Genomic DNA, 16,452 nt, shown 5'->3' with positions numbered 1-16,452 from the left:
CTTGGCAAATACATGGCTAGGATGTGAATACAGCGTTTCGGCACTAGGACGTGCTGAGGGTTTTGACCAAGGTTGGTATCATGGCTGGTACAGGCTTGGAGGGCCGAATGGCCTGTTCCTGTGCTGCATGTTTTCTTTGTTCTGTGTTTGTTCTATGCAACCCACTTAAGAATACGAGAGAAAATTGGCAGGGGGTCCTTCAGCCACGAGAATTATTTTGCATTGAAAGAGGATGTATTTCGACCCCCTCGCGTCTGTTGCATAGTAAGAGGAGGAGGTGATTTATTCCTCTGGTACATATTACATAGGAACATAATGATGCAATTGAATCCCCGGTGCCTTTTCCGACTTTTGTAGCTGATCTGCATTTAAGCCACTTTGTCCCACATTTGGTCGATACCGCTTTATACCCACGCCCAGCAAACACGCATAAAAATGTTATCTACACATGGGGGTTTAGCAAAGAAAAAGCCACGCATGGGAAAGACTGAAATAATGGTGAGAAGAAACGGTTTTCTTTGTAGAAATATTCTATTTATTTCTTACACAGTGAACAAGTAGAAGAAATATATTTTTAAAAATCACAAGAGACCTGTCAATACCGGATGCACTGAGAACCCTATGACAAATGATAGACAATTGTGATCCCAGTCTCGGTCCACAATCTATGAGGATAATTCTAAAACTAACAGTAACAGTTATGCATGACTAGACAAGAATAAAAGACGTCAATAGTTGTACTAAATATGATTGGACTTACAATGTGCTTTCTGCTTTAATATACACAGCTTTATTGGACTGGCACAAGAGCTTTAGTTTCATGGGAACGTCAGAGAGGCTGGAATTATTCATCTGGGATCAACTAAAACAATGGCAGATTTTTCTCAAGCATTGCACAAGGGGCCAAATGGCTTCCTGTTCTCTGTTAGATTATATGATTCTTTACAAAGATTCAAATAACACGGACTTACAATGAATAAGCAAATAATCTAGAAAAATATTCAGAATTTTCAAAGCATAATCTATTTAGACACCAAGAACTTGAAGCAATGTCAGGATTACGAAAGGATTTATTCCAATCGAAAAGCTAATAGCTAAATTTCGCCATTAATCTCCCGCAGCAACAGAGCATAAATCTTTCCATCGGTGCGGCATGAGTTGATGGGACAAAGTTCACCCCCAAACTATTCGCAATACTGATATTTCCGCTCATCTCTCTCTCTTTCGTGTATTCCGCCATTTCTCCATTCAACGTTTGTAATGATCAGTCAAACCTTTTGCTGTAAGATGTCTAGTATAAAAAAAAAGGGCCTCATCATCACTTTGAAATCAGAATCATCCTGCCCAGAAAGAGGCCATTCTGTCAGCCTACTGGCATATTCCTGCTTTCTCCCCATTGTCTTTCCCGTTCCCCAAAATATATATCGAATGTATTTTTCAAAGTTAGTATTGAATTTGTTTCCACTTCCCTTTATGGCAATGCATTCCAGTTATGCATGACTAGACAAGAATAAAAGATCCAGATCCAGATCATAGCAATTCGCTCCATGCAAATACATCCTCACTTCGGCCTTCACCCTTTTCCACTGCTCTCAGAGCCATGATAGCGTTCCTCTTCATCTCACTTTCCACCCCACCAGCCACCGCATTCAAAGCATTATCTTCAGCCAACTCCAACAGGATACCACCATTAAATACATGTTCCTCCCCCATCCCCTGTAAGCATTCGTAAGGGGCAGTTCTCTCTATGGCATCCTGGCCCACTTCTTTATCGCGCTCAACATCTCAACCCTTTCCCAAAACACAGGATATGCAACATATAGCCCGTTTTCTCCTTCCACCTCACTGCCCGATGCCCCAAATATGCATTTCAGGTGAATCAGAAATTTGTTTGTACATCTTTCAATTTGATCTACGCTATTTGTTGCTCACAATACGGTCACCTCTACATTGGGAAGACCAATCGCAGACAGCGTGACTACTTTGTGGAGCACCTTAGTTCAATCCTCAAACAGGACCCGACCTCCCCATCACTTGCCATTTCAATTCACCGCCTTGTTCTCATGCTCGCATTTCTATTCTCGCCCTGTTGCAATATCCCACTGAAGCCCAACGCAAGTTGGAACAATAATCTTCTGATTAAGCACTTTGCAGAATTCTAAACTCAACAATGAATTCAGAAACTTTACGTCATGGACTCAGTCCTTCATTTTGCATTTCCTCCTCATGATAGCCTATATGCTGTTCTTACATTTTGCTTTTATGCCCAATAGTCTCAATAGGACTAATTGTATTCACGTGACGTTTGACTTGGTGTCGTGGATGATAGCAGCGAATAAGAAGTTGTCTTTATTTGAGTTCCACAGAACAAGAATTCGAAACCAGGGCTCATTAATATCAGATAGTCGCTAGAGACCGTCATTAAATATAAATAAAGGTGTCCAACAACTAAGGTAAGGCATTTTTGTTCATGTCTTGAGCACCGAAACGAAGTTTTGGAATGCATGTTTTAATATATGAAGTTAGTTTAAACTTACCTTAGTTTTCCAAGCAATTATTGTGACGAATATCCCATAAAGGATGCTTTTGCAGATGAGGATGAGGTAAGTCAATTTCCCTGTTCCCATGCTTTGCAGTTTCGAAGCTGTGAAGTAAACATAATGAACAATTTTGGACTTTCTGTTCTCCCCAAGTAACAACTTTTACGGCTAACAAATGGAACATTTCTTCATTTCAGGATCCCACTGTATGAGCATTGACAGAGTCATCCAGATTCGAAGCGTTAGCTCCCTTCTCTCTCCACAGATAATGTCAGACCTGCTGAGTTTGTCCATTATTTTCTGTTTTCGTTTTATCCCAGTGTATGAGTTGAGTTGTAAAACGGTAATATTGTCCTTTGATGCGTACCGTTGGTCTAGGACGACCCAATTACAGTAAGTCTACTCCATTGACATTCTATGTCCAATTATGTACACTTCAATCTACTGTGGAGACCGCACCAACATCCCTCCCCCAAAGATGAAGCACTATCTGAATTAGGAAATCAAAAGTGTATGGATTAGGAGTTTGTGTGAGCGAATAATCAGTAGGGCGCTTTCTGCTTTTGGACCAGTCAGGCCCCACTCTCGATCCTCACAGACCTGACAGAAAATCCCTGTGTCAGTAGGGAGGAAAGAGTGCACGATTGGACGAACCACTTTTCAAATGAGACATTAAACTCTTTGAGGTGAATTTAAGTGATCTGACGGTAGTATTCTGTCCCCCAGTGTGCCGTGGGCTTCGAGCTATCCCTTAACCGACGTCATATAAATAAGATTACCTGATCAGATAGTTCATTGCCATTTTGGGGAGGTTTCTACCTGCACACGAGTTTCTGTGATCACTACATTATAGCGGTGACTAGACTTCCAATGCATTTCATTGGCTACAAATAATTGTGGGATGTAACATGGTCCTAAAACGCAGTCCAGAAAACATTCTTTCTCTCAGAGTGGAATTCCAATTCTTATTGCTGCGCCAAGTTCTAACTACGATCAAGTAGAATGAATTGTTTATTTTAAGATAGATGTATTTCCACTCAACACCCTCCACCCACTCCCAGTCCGTAACTTCCCCTCATCACAGGAAACGTATATTCCTCTTAGTTGAGAACAGGCACCGCCATGTCAATTGACAGGAACAGCATTATCTGGAAAGCCCAACTCCTTATCTCTCCCGGCAGGATTTTTCTCATAAACCCAACGGCAAAGGGCGCCAGACAGAATGACACACAACAGATGTGTGACATTAAAACAGCAACGTGGATACAAAATTGGCTGGAAAATAGAAAGCAAGGCGCAATGGTCAACGGCTATTTTTCAGGCTGGAAGAAGGCTTGCAGTGGTGATCCCCAGGGATCGATATTTAGACCTATGCTTATACTAATTAAGATTACTGATGTTGATCTTGGTGTGCAGGGATCATCACCAAAGTTTGTGGATGATCCAAAACTTTTGTAAACTGTGAGGACAGTGTAGAATTTGAAAGTGATAGACACAATTTCATGGAGTGGGAAGATCGGTGACTGATGAAGTTCAATGTGGAGGAGGGTAAGGTGATGAAATTTGGAAGGAAGCACATGGAGAGACAATATAAAATGAGGAATAAAATTCTTAGGGGTGCAGGAGAAGAGGGACCTATGTTTATATGTGCTTCCATCATTGAAGGCTGGAAGACAAGCGAAGAGAGCAGTTAATAAAGTATACAGTATTCTGGGCGTTATTAATGGGGGCAGGGAGTACAAGAGCAAGCAGGTTAGTCTAAATACATCCAAGTCACTAATTGGACCTCAGCTGCAGTAATGTGTACAGTTCTGGGCCCCACATTATACAAAAGCCGTGAGCGCATTGTAGGGGATGCAGAACAGATTTAAGACAGTGACTCCAGGGATGAGAAACTTAATTAATAAAGATAGACTGGAGATGTTGGGACAGTTCTCCTTGGAGAGAGTGCAGGAGGGATTTACAAGAATGCTCCAGCGATAAGTGACTTCAGTTTTGACAATGGATTAAAGAGGTTCGGACTGTCCTCCTTGGGGAGAAGAGGGTTAACCATCGATTTGATAGATACATTCAAGTTCTTCAGGGAGACGGGCAGAGTAGATAGGGAGAAACTGTTTCCGCTCACAAAATCAGCAACAACAAGAGGGCACAGATTTAAAGTGATTTCTCAAAGAAGGAAATGTGATGTGAGGAAAACCTTTTTCACAGAGAGAGTATTTTGGTTCTGGAAAGCGCTGACTGGAGTTGTGGTGAATTTTGGTTAGACTGAGACAAGCACGAGGGAATTAGATGATTATTCGAATAGAAATATTGTGCAGGGATCTGGGAAAAATGCAGGCGATTGACACTAAATCATAATGCTCATTTGGAGAACCGGAGCATATACAATGGACTGAATGGCCTACCTCTGCGCCCTAACAATCCTGTGATCAAAGAATTTTGAATGGAAAACAAATGTTTCCAAATGTTCAAATTAATTATGCATGAAATATTTTATACGTAAAGAATTCCGGAATTACAATTTATCAATTCTGACAATTTAAATGTCTGAGCATCACTATGAAATAGAGGAAGGCCATTCGGCTTCTCCAGTCTGTGCTGTTTCTCTGAAAAGCTGTTGAGTTATCCCCATCCACCATTATCCCTGTAGCCCTGTGAATTGGATTCTCTCAAGTTCCCATCCTGGTTGCTTTTGATATGATCGATTTTCTGCACTTCTACCAGCTTCATCGACAGTGTATTACAATTTTCCGCAAAACACGAATATTTCTTCACATTACCTCTGCATTTTTATCACAAAACATTAAACCTGTGTCCCCTATTCCATATATCATCACCGAACGGAGCAACTTTTTTTTGTCAATATCGTGTAAATCTATCACAATCTTTACATTCCCATTAACTCTTTCTTGAATCTCCATTCTTGGAAGGAGAACAACTCCAGCTCCTCCAAGGCGACCTTGCCGCTAACCCCGCCCCCCCCTCCACCCCCCCATCCCCATCTCTGGAACCATATTGGTAAACCTTCTTTGCATTTTCAGAAGGAAACTCACACTGCACCCAAAGCCTGGTTGCCAAAAGCAGATAGAAGGCTTACCTTTAGTAACGCCGCAGATTTCTGAAAGAAATGAAGAGAAAAACATAACTATTTCGAAACTTCTGTCAGTCATTTTAATATGATTTTACCATTGTTTCCCATTACATTTACATGTTCTATGTATTTATGTATTTTTGAATTATTAATTTAGTTATTTGTCGATCTACAGTTCATTCTGCGTGGTTACTTTATTATTGAGAAGACCACAGCCACCGAGTAAAATCCTGCTTTTTTCATGGCTAAAGTAGAAGGTATGGCAGCTTCAGTGGACCTACCAGCATTGACGGTTAACGTGTCGTTGTGCGTGCGCGCGGTGGATCCTTCAGCATAGTGATCCACTTTACATGTAATCGTCCTAATCTTGATCCAGTCATAGATATTGAATCTCAGGCGACTGGTGATGCTGTAGGACTTGTTACCGTCCATTGAGATGGAATTGAGATCGGTCTGAATGCTCTTGGCATCGGCCTTCGTTTCCTCGCCATTGACGTGCCAGAAGATCTTTATGTTGTCGGGGTAGAAGTCAGAGACAAGGCAAACCACAGTTGCTTTCTTTTTGTCTTTAATCTCTTTGGGAGAGGGTTCGAAGAGAGTGACAGTGGCATTCTTAACCGGATGTTCTGTGTGGGGTTAAACAAAAGTAAATGGTGAGAACACGGACGGCAATGAAACCAGAGTGAGAATTGTATATAGCGGAACTCTTTTCCAAACAAAAATGGAACCTATATAATCGGGACTCCAGCCGCTCAAGATCGCAGCTCACCATCACTTTGATAAGGGCAATTATAAATATGAAATACATGCCGGCCTAGCCTACATCTCGTAAATGTAGAATAAATAAATAACCTTTCAGACGGAGAAAAATTAACTTTGCTTTATGTTCAGAATAAAACAGTTTCCTAACTGCCATGAACACCTTGAATGGCGGAGCAGGCTCGAAGGGCCGAATATAAGAACATAAGAACTAGGAGCAGGAGTAGGCCATCTGGCCCCTCGAGCCTGCTCCGCCACTCAATGAGATCATGGCTGATCTTTTGTGGACTCAGCTCCACTTTCCGGCCCGAACATCACAACCCATAATCCCATTATTCTTCAAAAAACTATTTTTATCTTAAAAACATTTAATGAATGAGCCTCAACTGCTTCACTGGGCAAGAAACGCCATAGATTCACAACCCTTTGGGTGAAGAGGTTCCTCGTAAACTCAGTACTAAATCTACTTCCCCTTATTTTGAGGCTATGCCCCCTAGTTCTGCTTTCACCCGCCAGTGGAAACAACCTCCCTGCATCTATTCTATCTATTCCCTTCATAATTTTATATGTTTCTATAAGATCCCCCCTCATTCTTCTAAATTCCAATGAGTACAGTCCCAGTCTACTCAACCTCTCCTCGTAATCCAACCCCTTCAGCTCTGGGATTAACCTAGTGAATCACCTCTGCACACCCTCCAGCGCCAGCACGTCCTTTCTCGGGTAAGGAGACCAAAACTGAACACAATACTCCAGGTGTGGCCACACTAACACCTTATAAAATTGCAGCATAACCTCCCTAGTCTTAAACTCCATCCCTCTAGCAATGAAGGACAAAATGCCATTCGCCTTCTTAATCACCTGTTGCATCTGTAAACCAACTTTTTGCGACTCATGCACTAGCACACCCTAGTCTCTCTGCACAGCAGCATGTTTTAATACTTTATCATTTAAATAATAATCCCTTTAGCTGTTATTTCTACCAAAATGGATAACCTCACATTTGACAACAATATATTCCATCTGCCAGACCCTAGTCCATTCACTTAACCTATCCAAATCCCTCTGCAGACTTCCGGTATCCTCTGCACTTTTTCCTTTACCAGTCACCTTAGTGTCGTCTGTAAACTTGGACACATTGCCCTTGGTCCTCAACTCCAAATCATCTATGTAAATTGTGAACAATTGTGGGCCCAACACTGAACCCTGAGGGACACCACTAGCTATTGATTAGCAACCATAGAAACACCAATAACCCCACTATTTTCTTTCTATTAATTAACCAATCCTCTCTCCATGCTACTACTTTACCCTTAATATCATGCATCTTTATCTTATGCAGCAACATTTTGTGTGGCACCTTGTCAGAGGCTTTCTGGAAATCCATATATACCACATCCATTGGCTCCCCGTTATCTACCGCACTGGAAATGTCCTCACAAAATTCCAATAAATTAGTTCGGCACGACCTGCCCTTTATGAACCCATGCTGCGTCTGCCCAATGGGACAATTTGCATCTATATGCCTCGCTATTTCTTCCGTGATGATAGATTCCAGAATCTTCCCTACTACCGAAGTTAAGCTCACAGGCCTATAATTACCCGCTTTCTGCCTACCTCCTTTTTTAAACAGTGGTGTCTCGTTTGCAAATTTCCAATCTGCCGGAACCACCCCAATCTAGTGAATTTTGGTAAATTATCACTAGTGCATTTGCAATTTCCCTAGCCATCACTTTGAGCACTCTGGGATGCATTCCATCAGGGCCAGGAGACTTGTCTACCTTTAGCCCCATTAGCTTGCCCAGCACTACCTGCTTAGTGATAACAATCATCTCAAGGTCCTCATCTGCCATAGCCTCATTCCTATCAGTCACTGGCATGTTATTTGTGTCGTCCACTGTGAATACCGACCCAAAAAACCTGTTTAGTTCCTCAGCCATTTCCTCATCTCCAATTATTAAATCTCCTTTCTCATCCTCGAAAGGACCAATATTTACCTCAGCCACTCTTTTTCGTTTTGTATAATTGTAGAAACTTTTACTATCTGTTTTTATATTCTGAGCAAGTTTACTCTCATAATCTATCTTACTCTTCTTTATAGCCTTTGTAGTAGCTTTTTGTTGCCCCCTAAAGATTTCCCAGTCCACTAGTCTCCCACTAATCTATGCCACTTTGTATGCTTCTTCCTTCAATTTGATACTCTCCCTTATTTCCTTAGATATCCACGGTCGATTTTCCCTCTTTCTACCGTCCTTCCTTTTTGTTCGTACAAACGTTTGCTGAGCACTGTGAAAAATCGCTTGGAAGGTTCTCCACTGTTCCTCAACTGTTTCACCATAAAGTCTTTGCTCCCAGTCTACCTTAGCTAACTCTTCTCTCGTCCCATTGTAATGTCCTTTGTTTAAGCACAAAACACTAGTGTTTGATTTTACCTTCTCACCCTCCATCTGTATTTTAAATTCCACCATATTGTGATCGCTCCTTCCGAGAGGATCCCTAACTGTGAGATCATTAATCAATCCTGTCTCATTACACAGGACCAGATCTAGGACCGCTAGTTCCCTCGTAGGTTCCATTACACACTGGTCTACTTCTGCTCCTACATTCTATGTTTCTATGTTACCCATTATAAAATACTACCGAATTAGTTTGCAAGATGTGAATGCTTTGTCTTGCGTGTGCATGAATTGAAACAAGTATTGCATCCTACCTGGCGCAAAAATAAATGGTGACTCAACTATGGCTTACAAAAGAAATAAGGCATAATGTCAAATCCCTGCAGAGACACATAAAATTACCAGAAAAAGCAGCAAGACTGGGGATTGGGAGCTTTTTAGAATTCTACAAAAGAGCACGAAACATTTCCTAGAATCTACGGCACTGAGACATTTCCTTTGTCCCAAATTGGCCCATGCCAACCAAGAATCCCATCTAAGCTAACCCATTTTCCTGCATTTGGCCGATATCCCTCTGAACCTTTCCTATCCATGGATCTGTCCAAATGCCTTTTAAATGTTGTCAATGACCCTGCCTCAATCATTTCCTCCAGCAGCTCATTCCACATACCACTCACCCTCTGTGTATGAAACGTGTGACGTCTACTGTAAAGATGGGCATAAATTATTTGTTTACGTCAGCCATTTCATCATTCCTCATGATAATGTCGCCTGTCTCCACTTCTAAGGGGCTAATGTTTACTTAAATGTTTATTTCCTCTCTATATTCTGAAAAAAGCTCTGGTAATCTGTTTTTATCTTCGTGGCTAGTTTGTTCACATATTCCACTTTTCCCTTGTTATAGATTTTCGGTTGGCCCTCTACTGTTTTCTAAACAATCGATATCCTCAGACCCTAATTTTTAAGCAACATTATAAGTCTCTTCTTTTGATCCAACTTTCGCTTCCCAAGTGAGTCACGGTTGGGCCTTCATCACTGACTTTTTTGTTGATTTTCAATGGGGTCCATTTTTTGTTGAAGGCTTATTTCAATGTTACTTACCCTCCATATGTTTCAGTTGACTTATCTAATTAACTCAGCTATTTCTCGCCTCTAGCTATGCAATTGTCTTTTTTGAAGTTTCGGATTATTGTTTGTGATTGGGATATGTCATTTTCAAACGTAACCTGTAATTCGACGGTGCTTTGATCATAATAGATTCAGTAGAGATATCAGGAGAAAATGCTTCAATCAGGGAGTGGAATGTGGAGCTCTCTACCAAATGGGGCTAGTTGAGACGATTATCACCGATATATTTGTGGCGGAATCTGGATAAAAATATGATGTGGAAAGAAACATAATAGGATATGTGTTTTAGATGAGGTGAGGAGGGACGAAAGAATGCTCTGTGTCTTCTATTTAATTAATATGTGGACATATTTCACAACCAGAAGGGCATGTTATTTGGTTCTTTGAGTTCCGAGTACCCAAAAAGGCGATTTGCCCATAAGTGCCAATATAATCCCATCCACCTAAATAATATATGGGTTTGGCATGATTTTGTAAAACAAGGTGCAGTGTAAGATATCCGGCTCAGAAATGGCAACCACCCATCTGTTTCACACTTCAGGACTGTGCTGTTAAAATGCATTCACTCCGTCAGGAAAGGAGATTGTGGTTGGAAGGCATGCAATACTTGAAGAGTGATGTGCACGCACCTTTCAAGACATCCAGCCAAATTTACAAACACACAATTTACAGATTGAGCAGTATCTAATGCTTTAATATTATAATGCGCCAGAGTCTAATTGCGCACAATTAAGTTCCTACAGTGGCCATTGGACAAACAATCATATAATGTTTACAGATGTTGGTTGAGTAATAAACACTGGAGGAATTCACTCATCTACATATGACGCTCAGGACCTTTTTCGCCCATCCGGGAGAGCTAATGGAGCCTCAGCTTGATGTTGCATCTGAAGGCTCACAGCATCAACACTATGGTATCCCTTCAGTACGAATCTTCTGACTGTGCAGTACTCAGTCAACGCTGTTTTCAAACAGTGCAGCACACCTTAGGTACTGCAAATCCCACAGCGGTGGCGTGGATTATGGACTCAATATCGAGTAGGATTTGATTCAATGACGTCTGGGCTTGGAAGCAAGAATACTGCGCATTGGGCATATTGAGCAATTATATGATTTTGAACCAGTTGAGCTGATGACGATAGAGTTGGGTTAGAACATAGAAAAATACAGCACAGAACAGGCCCTTCGGCCCACGATGTTGTGCCGAACCTTTGTCCTAGATTAATCATAGATTATCATTGACTTTACGGTGCAGAAGGAGGCCATTCGGCCCATTGAGTCTGCGCCAGCTCTTGGAAAGAGACCCTACCCATAGTCAACACCTCCACCCAACACGAAGGGCAATTTTGGACACTAAGGGCAATTTATCTTGGCCAATCCAACTAACCTGCACATCTTTGGACTGTGCGTTGACCAGGTTACATCCTCACCTGCAGCTATTAACTTGGTAGGATAGCCGGAATGGAGCAAAGCGCCTTGAGCACCATAACGCATTGTTGTTCAAATGTTTTCAATTTAAAAGGAGCCTGAACCCAAGTTTAAATTCGTTCCGTACAATAACACTTTTATTCGCTAGGAACAAGTCTTGGGCCACGATTTTGAATATCTTTACATCGATACATATATTCATGTACGATAGGAGGAGGAGGAGGCATTCTGGCCTTTCGAGCCTGCTCCACCATTCATCACGATCATGGCTATCATTCAACTCAATAGCCTAATCCTGCTTTCTCCCCATAGCCTTTGATCCCATTCTCCCCAAGTGCTATATCTAGCCACCTCTTGAATATATTCAAAGTTTTAGCATCAACTACTTCATGTGGTTTTGAATTCCACAGGCTCACCATTCTTTGTGTGAAGAAATGCCTCCTTATATCTGGAAATGGTTTACCCTGAATCCTCAGACTGTGACCCCTGCTTCTAGACATACCCATCATTGGTAACATCCTCCCTGCATCCAACCTGTCTCGTCCCGTAAAAATTTTATAAGTCTCTATGAGATCCCCCCACTCATTCTTCTGAACTCCAGCGAGTACTGCAATTGTACTTTATTTTAAATTGTGTCTGTTGTAGCCACCTGAGTTGGCCAAGTCCCGATTTAAAATGGAGAACAGCAAAGGCTGAAGGGAAATTCAGCCAACACAGGCAGAAACTGGCAGGTGCAAGTTACTGTGTATTAAACTCTGCAAAAGCCCAGACAGCATCGATACCAGCGGCCATCAGCATAATAATGTAGCAGCCATCTACATACTAATGAGCAATCCCCGGGAACAATCGCAACATTTGGGATAAACAAAACCAAGCCAGACTCTTCGGCGTCAGCAGGAGACAACACAAAAGAGGTTAACGAACACCTCAAGACCGCCCATCGATCAGGGAACCGCTCCTGTATTGGAGAAATCGACCAAACCGATTGGAACGAAGTCCAATCACCTAGAACCGGGTACAGGGTCCACCCCGAAAGGCGGGAAGCCCCAAGGGACTATAAAGTTAAGCCCCAAGTTCAAATGGTTCTTCTTGACCGGGTCATTCAGCAACCCCTGAGAGTGACCGGTCCAAGCTGCCGCATCTCTGAAGTAAGTCTCAAGTCAACGCTTGCTACGAGATAGGCGCTCCTAGCTACCTGTCCATACCGGCTTTGAATCCCGCAGTTTCAGATTCCGAACGAAATGCCATTTGTTCCCCTGACCTGGTAGGCCAGTCCGAAGTTAAGTATAGGCCTATTAGTTGTAGAAGGACCTTAGAAGTAGAATTTATGCATGAGTAGCGATTTACTGTGTATAATAAATGTGCTTTGATTTGAATCTTACTAATTGATGTGTTGAGTTATTGATCATTACTTGAACTTGAACCTCGTGGCGGTATCATAAAGATACCTGGCGACTAGAGAGCAAAGGTTATAAAACAGAGCCAATTGAACCAACCAAAAGTTAGCAACACTGTTTTTCTGGTTAGTTGCGATATAATTTTATTATAATCACATAAATGGAGCGACATTACCAAATATTCAGTTTCTCCACATAACTGAAGTCCCTGAGCCCGATTACTATTCTTATCAACCTCCCCTGCAGCCTCTCTAAGGCCTTGACAACCTTCTAATGTACGGTGGAGAAGGATTTGATACAATGGTCCACACAAGGGGCTTGTTTAGCACAGGGCTAAATAGCTGGCTTTTAAAGCAGACCAACGCAGACCATAAGTTCGGTACAATTCCCCTACCAGCCTCCCCGAACATGCGCCTGAATATGGCGACTAAAAGCTTTTCACATAAACTTCAATTGAAGCCTACTTGTGACAATAAGCGATTTTCACTTTTCACAAGGTCTAAACACTGCATAATTCATGCAATGCTGTTGTTGTAGTAAAAAAAAACCTTCGAAGCACCTTTGTGGAAGAGAAAGCTAGGCAAAGAAATTGAAGGCGACTTATGTCAGTAGATATTAGGCTCAGGTGGCCTAAATAGGGTAGACATAAGAGATGGGTGATAACGTATCTCTTACAGAGGAGAGTGGTCGGTGGTGGTGGATTGCTCGGTAGGTGCTGAAGAGAGGAATGGCGGGGGCGGGGCTGGGGGTTGGAGAGAGAGAGAGTTTCCGGAGTTTAGAGCTCATACAGCTGAGGGAAAAGCAGTTAATGGTCGATAGAATGGAATGTGGAACAGCCATCACGGCCAAAATTTACTTATTGGAGTAACTTTGTTGAAATCGCAATATTAAGACTCCGATTAGTCCAGAAAGGATTGCCCATCCTCACCTGTTCACACCCTCAAAGGATTAAAATGTTCCGAAAACTCTATGGTTGACTAATCGTAGAACACCAGAAATGGAAGCTTTGAAAAGCAGCAAAAAACTGTTGTGACTATATAATAGCTCATGTGGTACTGGAAACATGGCTTCATTGCAATTAAACTGATTTGAGTTATTGCAACACAGCTAACATCAGTTGAATAATGACTGTGAATCCACTTATTGTTTACAGACCTCTGAATTCTCCCTCTGTGAACCTGAACAGGCGCCGGAATGAGGCCCCTGGGGGCTTTTCACAGTAACTTCATTGCAGTGTTAAAGTAAGACTGCTTGTGACAATAAACATAATTATTATTGTTATTATGTGTCTATCTGTGGAAGTAAATACTGAATTGTCGTTTTTGGTGTTTCTATCTCATCTTATTGGGAATAACGTAGCTACCGAATTATTTGCTTACTGGACAGCGAACTTGATTATGGATGCCAAGGAAAGGGTTCGGGGCAAATAAATCCGAAAAGTACCAGGGATGAGGGCGTTCCGTCCTCGTGGATAGAGTGCATAGGCTGGGAATTTTCTCCACAGAACAGAAAAGCTGAAGGGAAGGTTTAATAGACGCGTACAGAAACATGATAGGTTTGAATCTAGAAGAATCAGATCAGTTGTTTCTCTGGAAGATGTGTTGGTGACTGCTGGACACATTCAATACCAATAGTGAGGGGTTACTTTTTTTATTTTAATGCGCGAATAGGTATCAGCGGAAATATTTTACCAATGGTTGAGGAATGTTGAACTTTTGAATGAATTTCACGCATTCAGGTGAAATAAAATATTGCAGAGCAAAGCTGATAGATTGCAGTTAATGCAAATGCGGAAAGACTTTCAGTGAATTTACGGAATTACGATGGGCTGAGTGAACCCTTTTTGTTCAGCATAATAATAATGTCCCCTAAATCTGTTGGACTGTCATTGAAAACCCATTGGTTCACTAATCTGTTTTAGGGAGGGACATCTGGCGTCCCAGCTCAGTCCTCACCAAATATGAGTCCGGTCCAAACCAACGTACCAAACCAACTTCTAACTACTCTCCAAAACGGCTATTCCGGTGTACATAAACTAAGTACCAATGGTTTAAGGAGCAAAGCCAAGGGCACCTGATTCAGGAAAATAGAGGATGTGAAATGAACTAGTGATCTTCGCATGCCTAGAATGTCGCTCACCTCTTTATTAATTTGGTATATAGAGTGAATTTGTCAAGCTATTTTATGCTTTCGGCTGATATTTAACTCAAAGCTTTAAGTTGTCATAGATCATCATAGATTTTACAGTGCAGAAGGAGGCCATTCGGCCCATCGAGTCTGCACCGGCTCTTGGAAAGAGCACCCTACCCAAGGTCAACACCGCCACCCTATCCCCATAACCCAGTAACCCCACCCAACACTAAGGGCAATTTTGGACACTAAGGGCAATTTATCATGGCCAATTCACCTGGGGTTCGGGGGGGGGGGGGGATTCAAGGATGAACCCAGTGACAGTGCACGAATGTCGATATATTTCCAAATCAGTTAATTACATTAGATGTGGCCCTTTTGGTTACTGGCCCTGTAGCCGACGAAATCTGTTCTGATTATCTTTGCACCCAAAACTTCAATTAATTCCAATACCTCAGTTAAAACCTGCCTTAACCTATTCTGATCTATGAAGAGGAACTCCAGCTTCTCCAGGTTGAACATATTTTACCTATTCGAGTGTTTGGCAATTTTGACCCGAAAGGTCGGCCTTTGATTTTTACTTCATGCCGATCCCCAAGTTCTCGATGACCCAATCTGCATAAATAGATTCTCGCCATGACACTATCAGAACCCCTAAATATCTCTAAATAACATTTTTAACAGTCGAAATTCCAATGAATAAAATCCAATTTTGTGGAATGCATGCTTTGAATGACAGATCTTTGTAACGATTCGCCTGACTCTGATTGTGCAATGGATTCATGGCACTGAGATCCTTCATAACGTGCGACACCCAGAATGAAACGCATTACTCTAGCTGAGACTTAACTGGTGACTTACCCAGGTTAAGTGTAGCTTCCTTCCTAAACTTCTTGGAAGTGTGTAATAAACGAATGTGCTTTCAAACTTCAGTAACTCTTCAGTCTAAAGTTGTTTATGTTTGACCTACCTTTCTCTACATCACGTCCACCATCAACACTTAAAACTCGGGACCCGGTGTATAGCATTCCGCCTCTAATTAATATTCAAGGACGTTATCACTCGCCGATTACTACACAGAAAAACGACATTTTTCTAAAATGTTGGATATTCCACTCGGGGTCTGGGGCATGTATTGACGGAACGTGAACATTAATATGATTACGATTGTCTGATATATCAGGCCGCTGTCATGCAGAAAGCTTTTAATCATTTTAAATTTCAATGAGATGTTATTTTATCAGTCCTCATGCAATGATATTCTCTGATATAAATTTACTTAGAAGTGCCAATTCTATGGTATATAACTTACCCAAAACCACGAGTTTTGAGCCATCGCCAAATGTATAATCATAGCTTCCAGACACTATGCTACATGGTTGTAATAAAACTAGAGTTTTATTCAACTCTCTCCACGCCAGTCAATGAACACAACAGGAAAACATTGCATTGTGTATTATTCAGCCATACTGCTTTTCATACTGTATTTTACTACACTTTTGCGCATTGTCTTTGACCTTTTCATACAGTTATGTCTCTATAATTTTCCACCCTCTTCCAGTTTAATCTACATATTACTCTAGATC

General features: G+C 41.6%; 1 protein-coding gene across 1 annotated transcript in view; it reads right to left on the bottom strand.

Annotated features, from left to right (window-relative positions):
* Nucleotides 1–512: 512 nt before the first annotated feature.
* The window catches only part of LOC140402252 (immunoglobulin lambda-1 light chain-like), a 47,229-nt gene continuing 31,289 nt past the window's right edge, over nucleotides 513–16,452 (bottom strand). The window contains exons 3-6 of the mRNA XM_072489882.1: nucleotides 5,913–6,257; nucleotides 5,638–5,658; nucleotides 2,538–2,644; nucleotides 513–1,291 (exon numbers count right to left, since the gene is read on the bottom strand). Coding sequence (XP_072345983.1) covers nucleotides 1,265–1,291; nucleotides 2,538–2,644; nucleotides 5,638–5,658; nucleotides 5,913–6,257 — 500 coding nt within the window. The 3' untranslated portion in view covers nucleotides 513–1,264. The remainder of the gene's footprint in view (nucleotides 1,292–2,537; nucleotides 2,645–5,637; nucleotides 5,659–5,912; nucleotides 6,258–16,452) is intronic.

Source organism: Scyliorhinus torazame, chromosome 25, assembly GCF_047496885.1.
Source record: "Scyliorhinus torazame isolate Kashiwa2021f chromosome 25, sScyTor2.1, whole genome shotgun sequence".
Classification (NCBI taxonomy): Eukaryota; Metazoa; Chordata; class Chondrichthyes; order Carcharhiniformes; family Scyliorhinidae; genus Scyliorhinus; species Scyliorhinus torazame.
The sequence above is the reverse complement of the archived record's forward strand: the minus strand, read 5'-3'. Positions and strand labels throughout refer to the sequence as shown.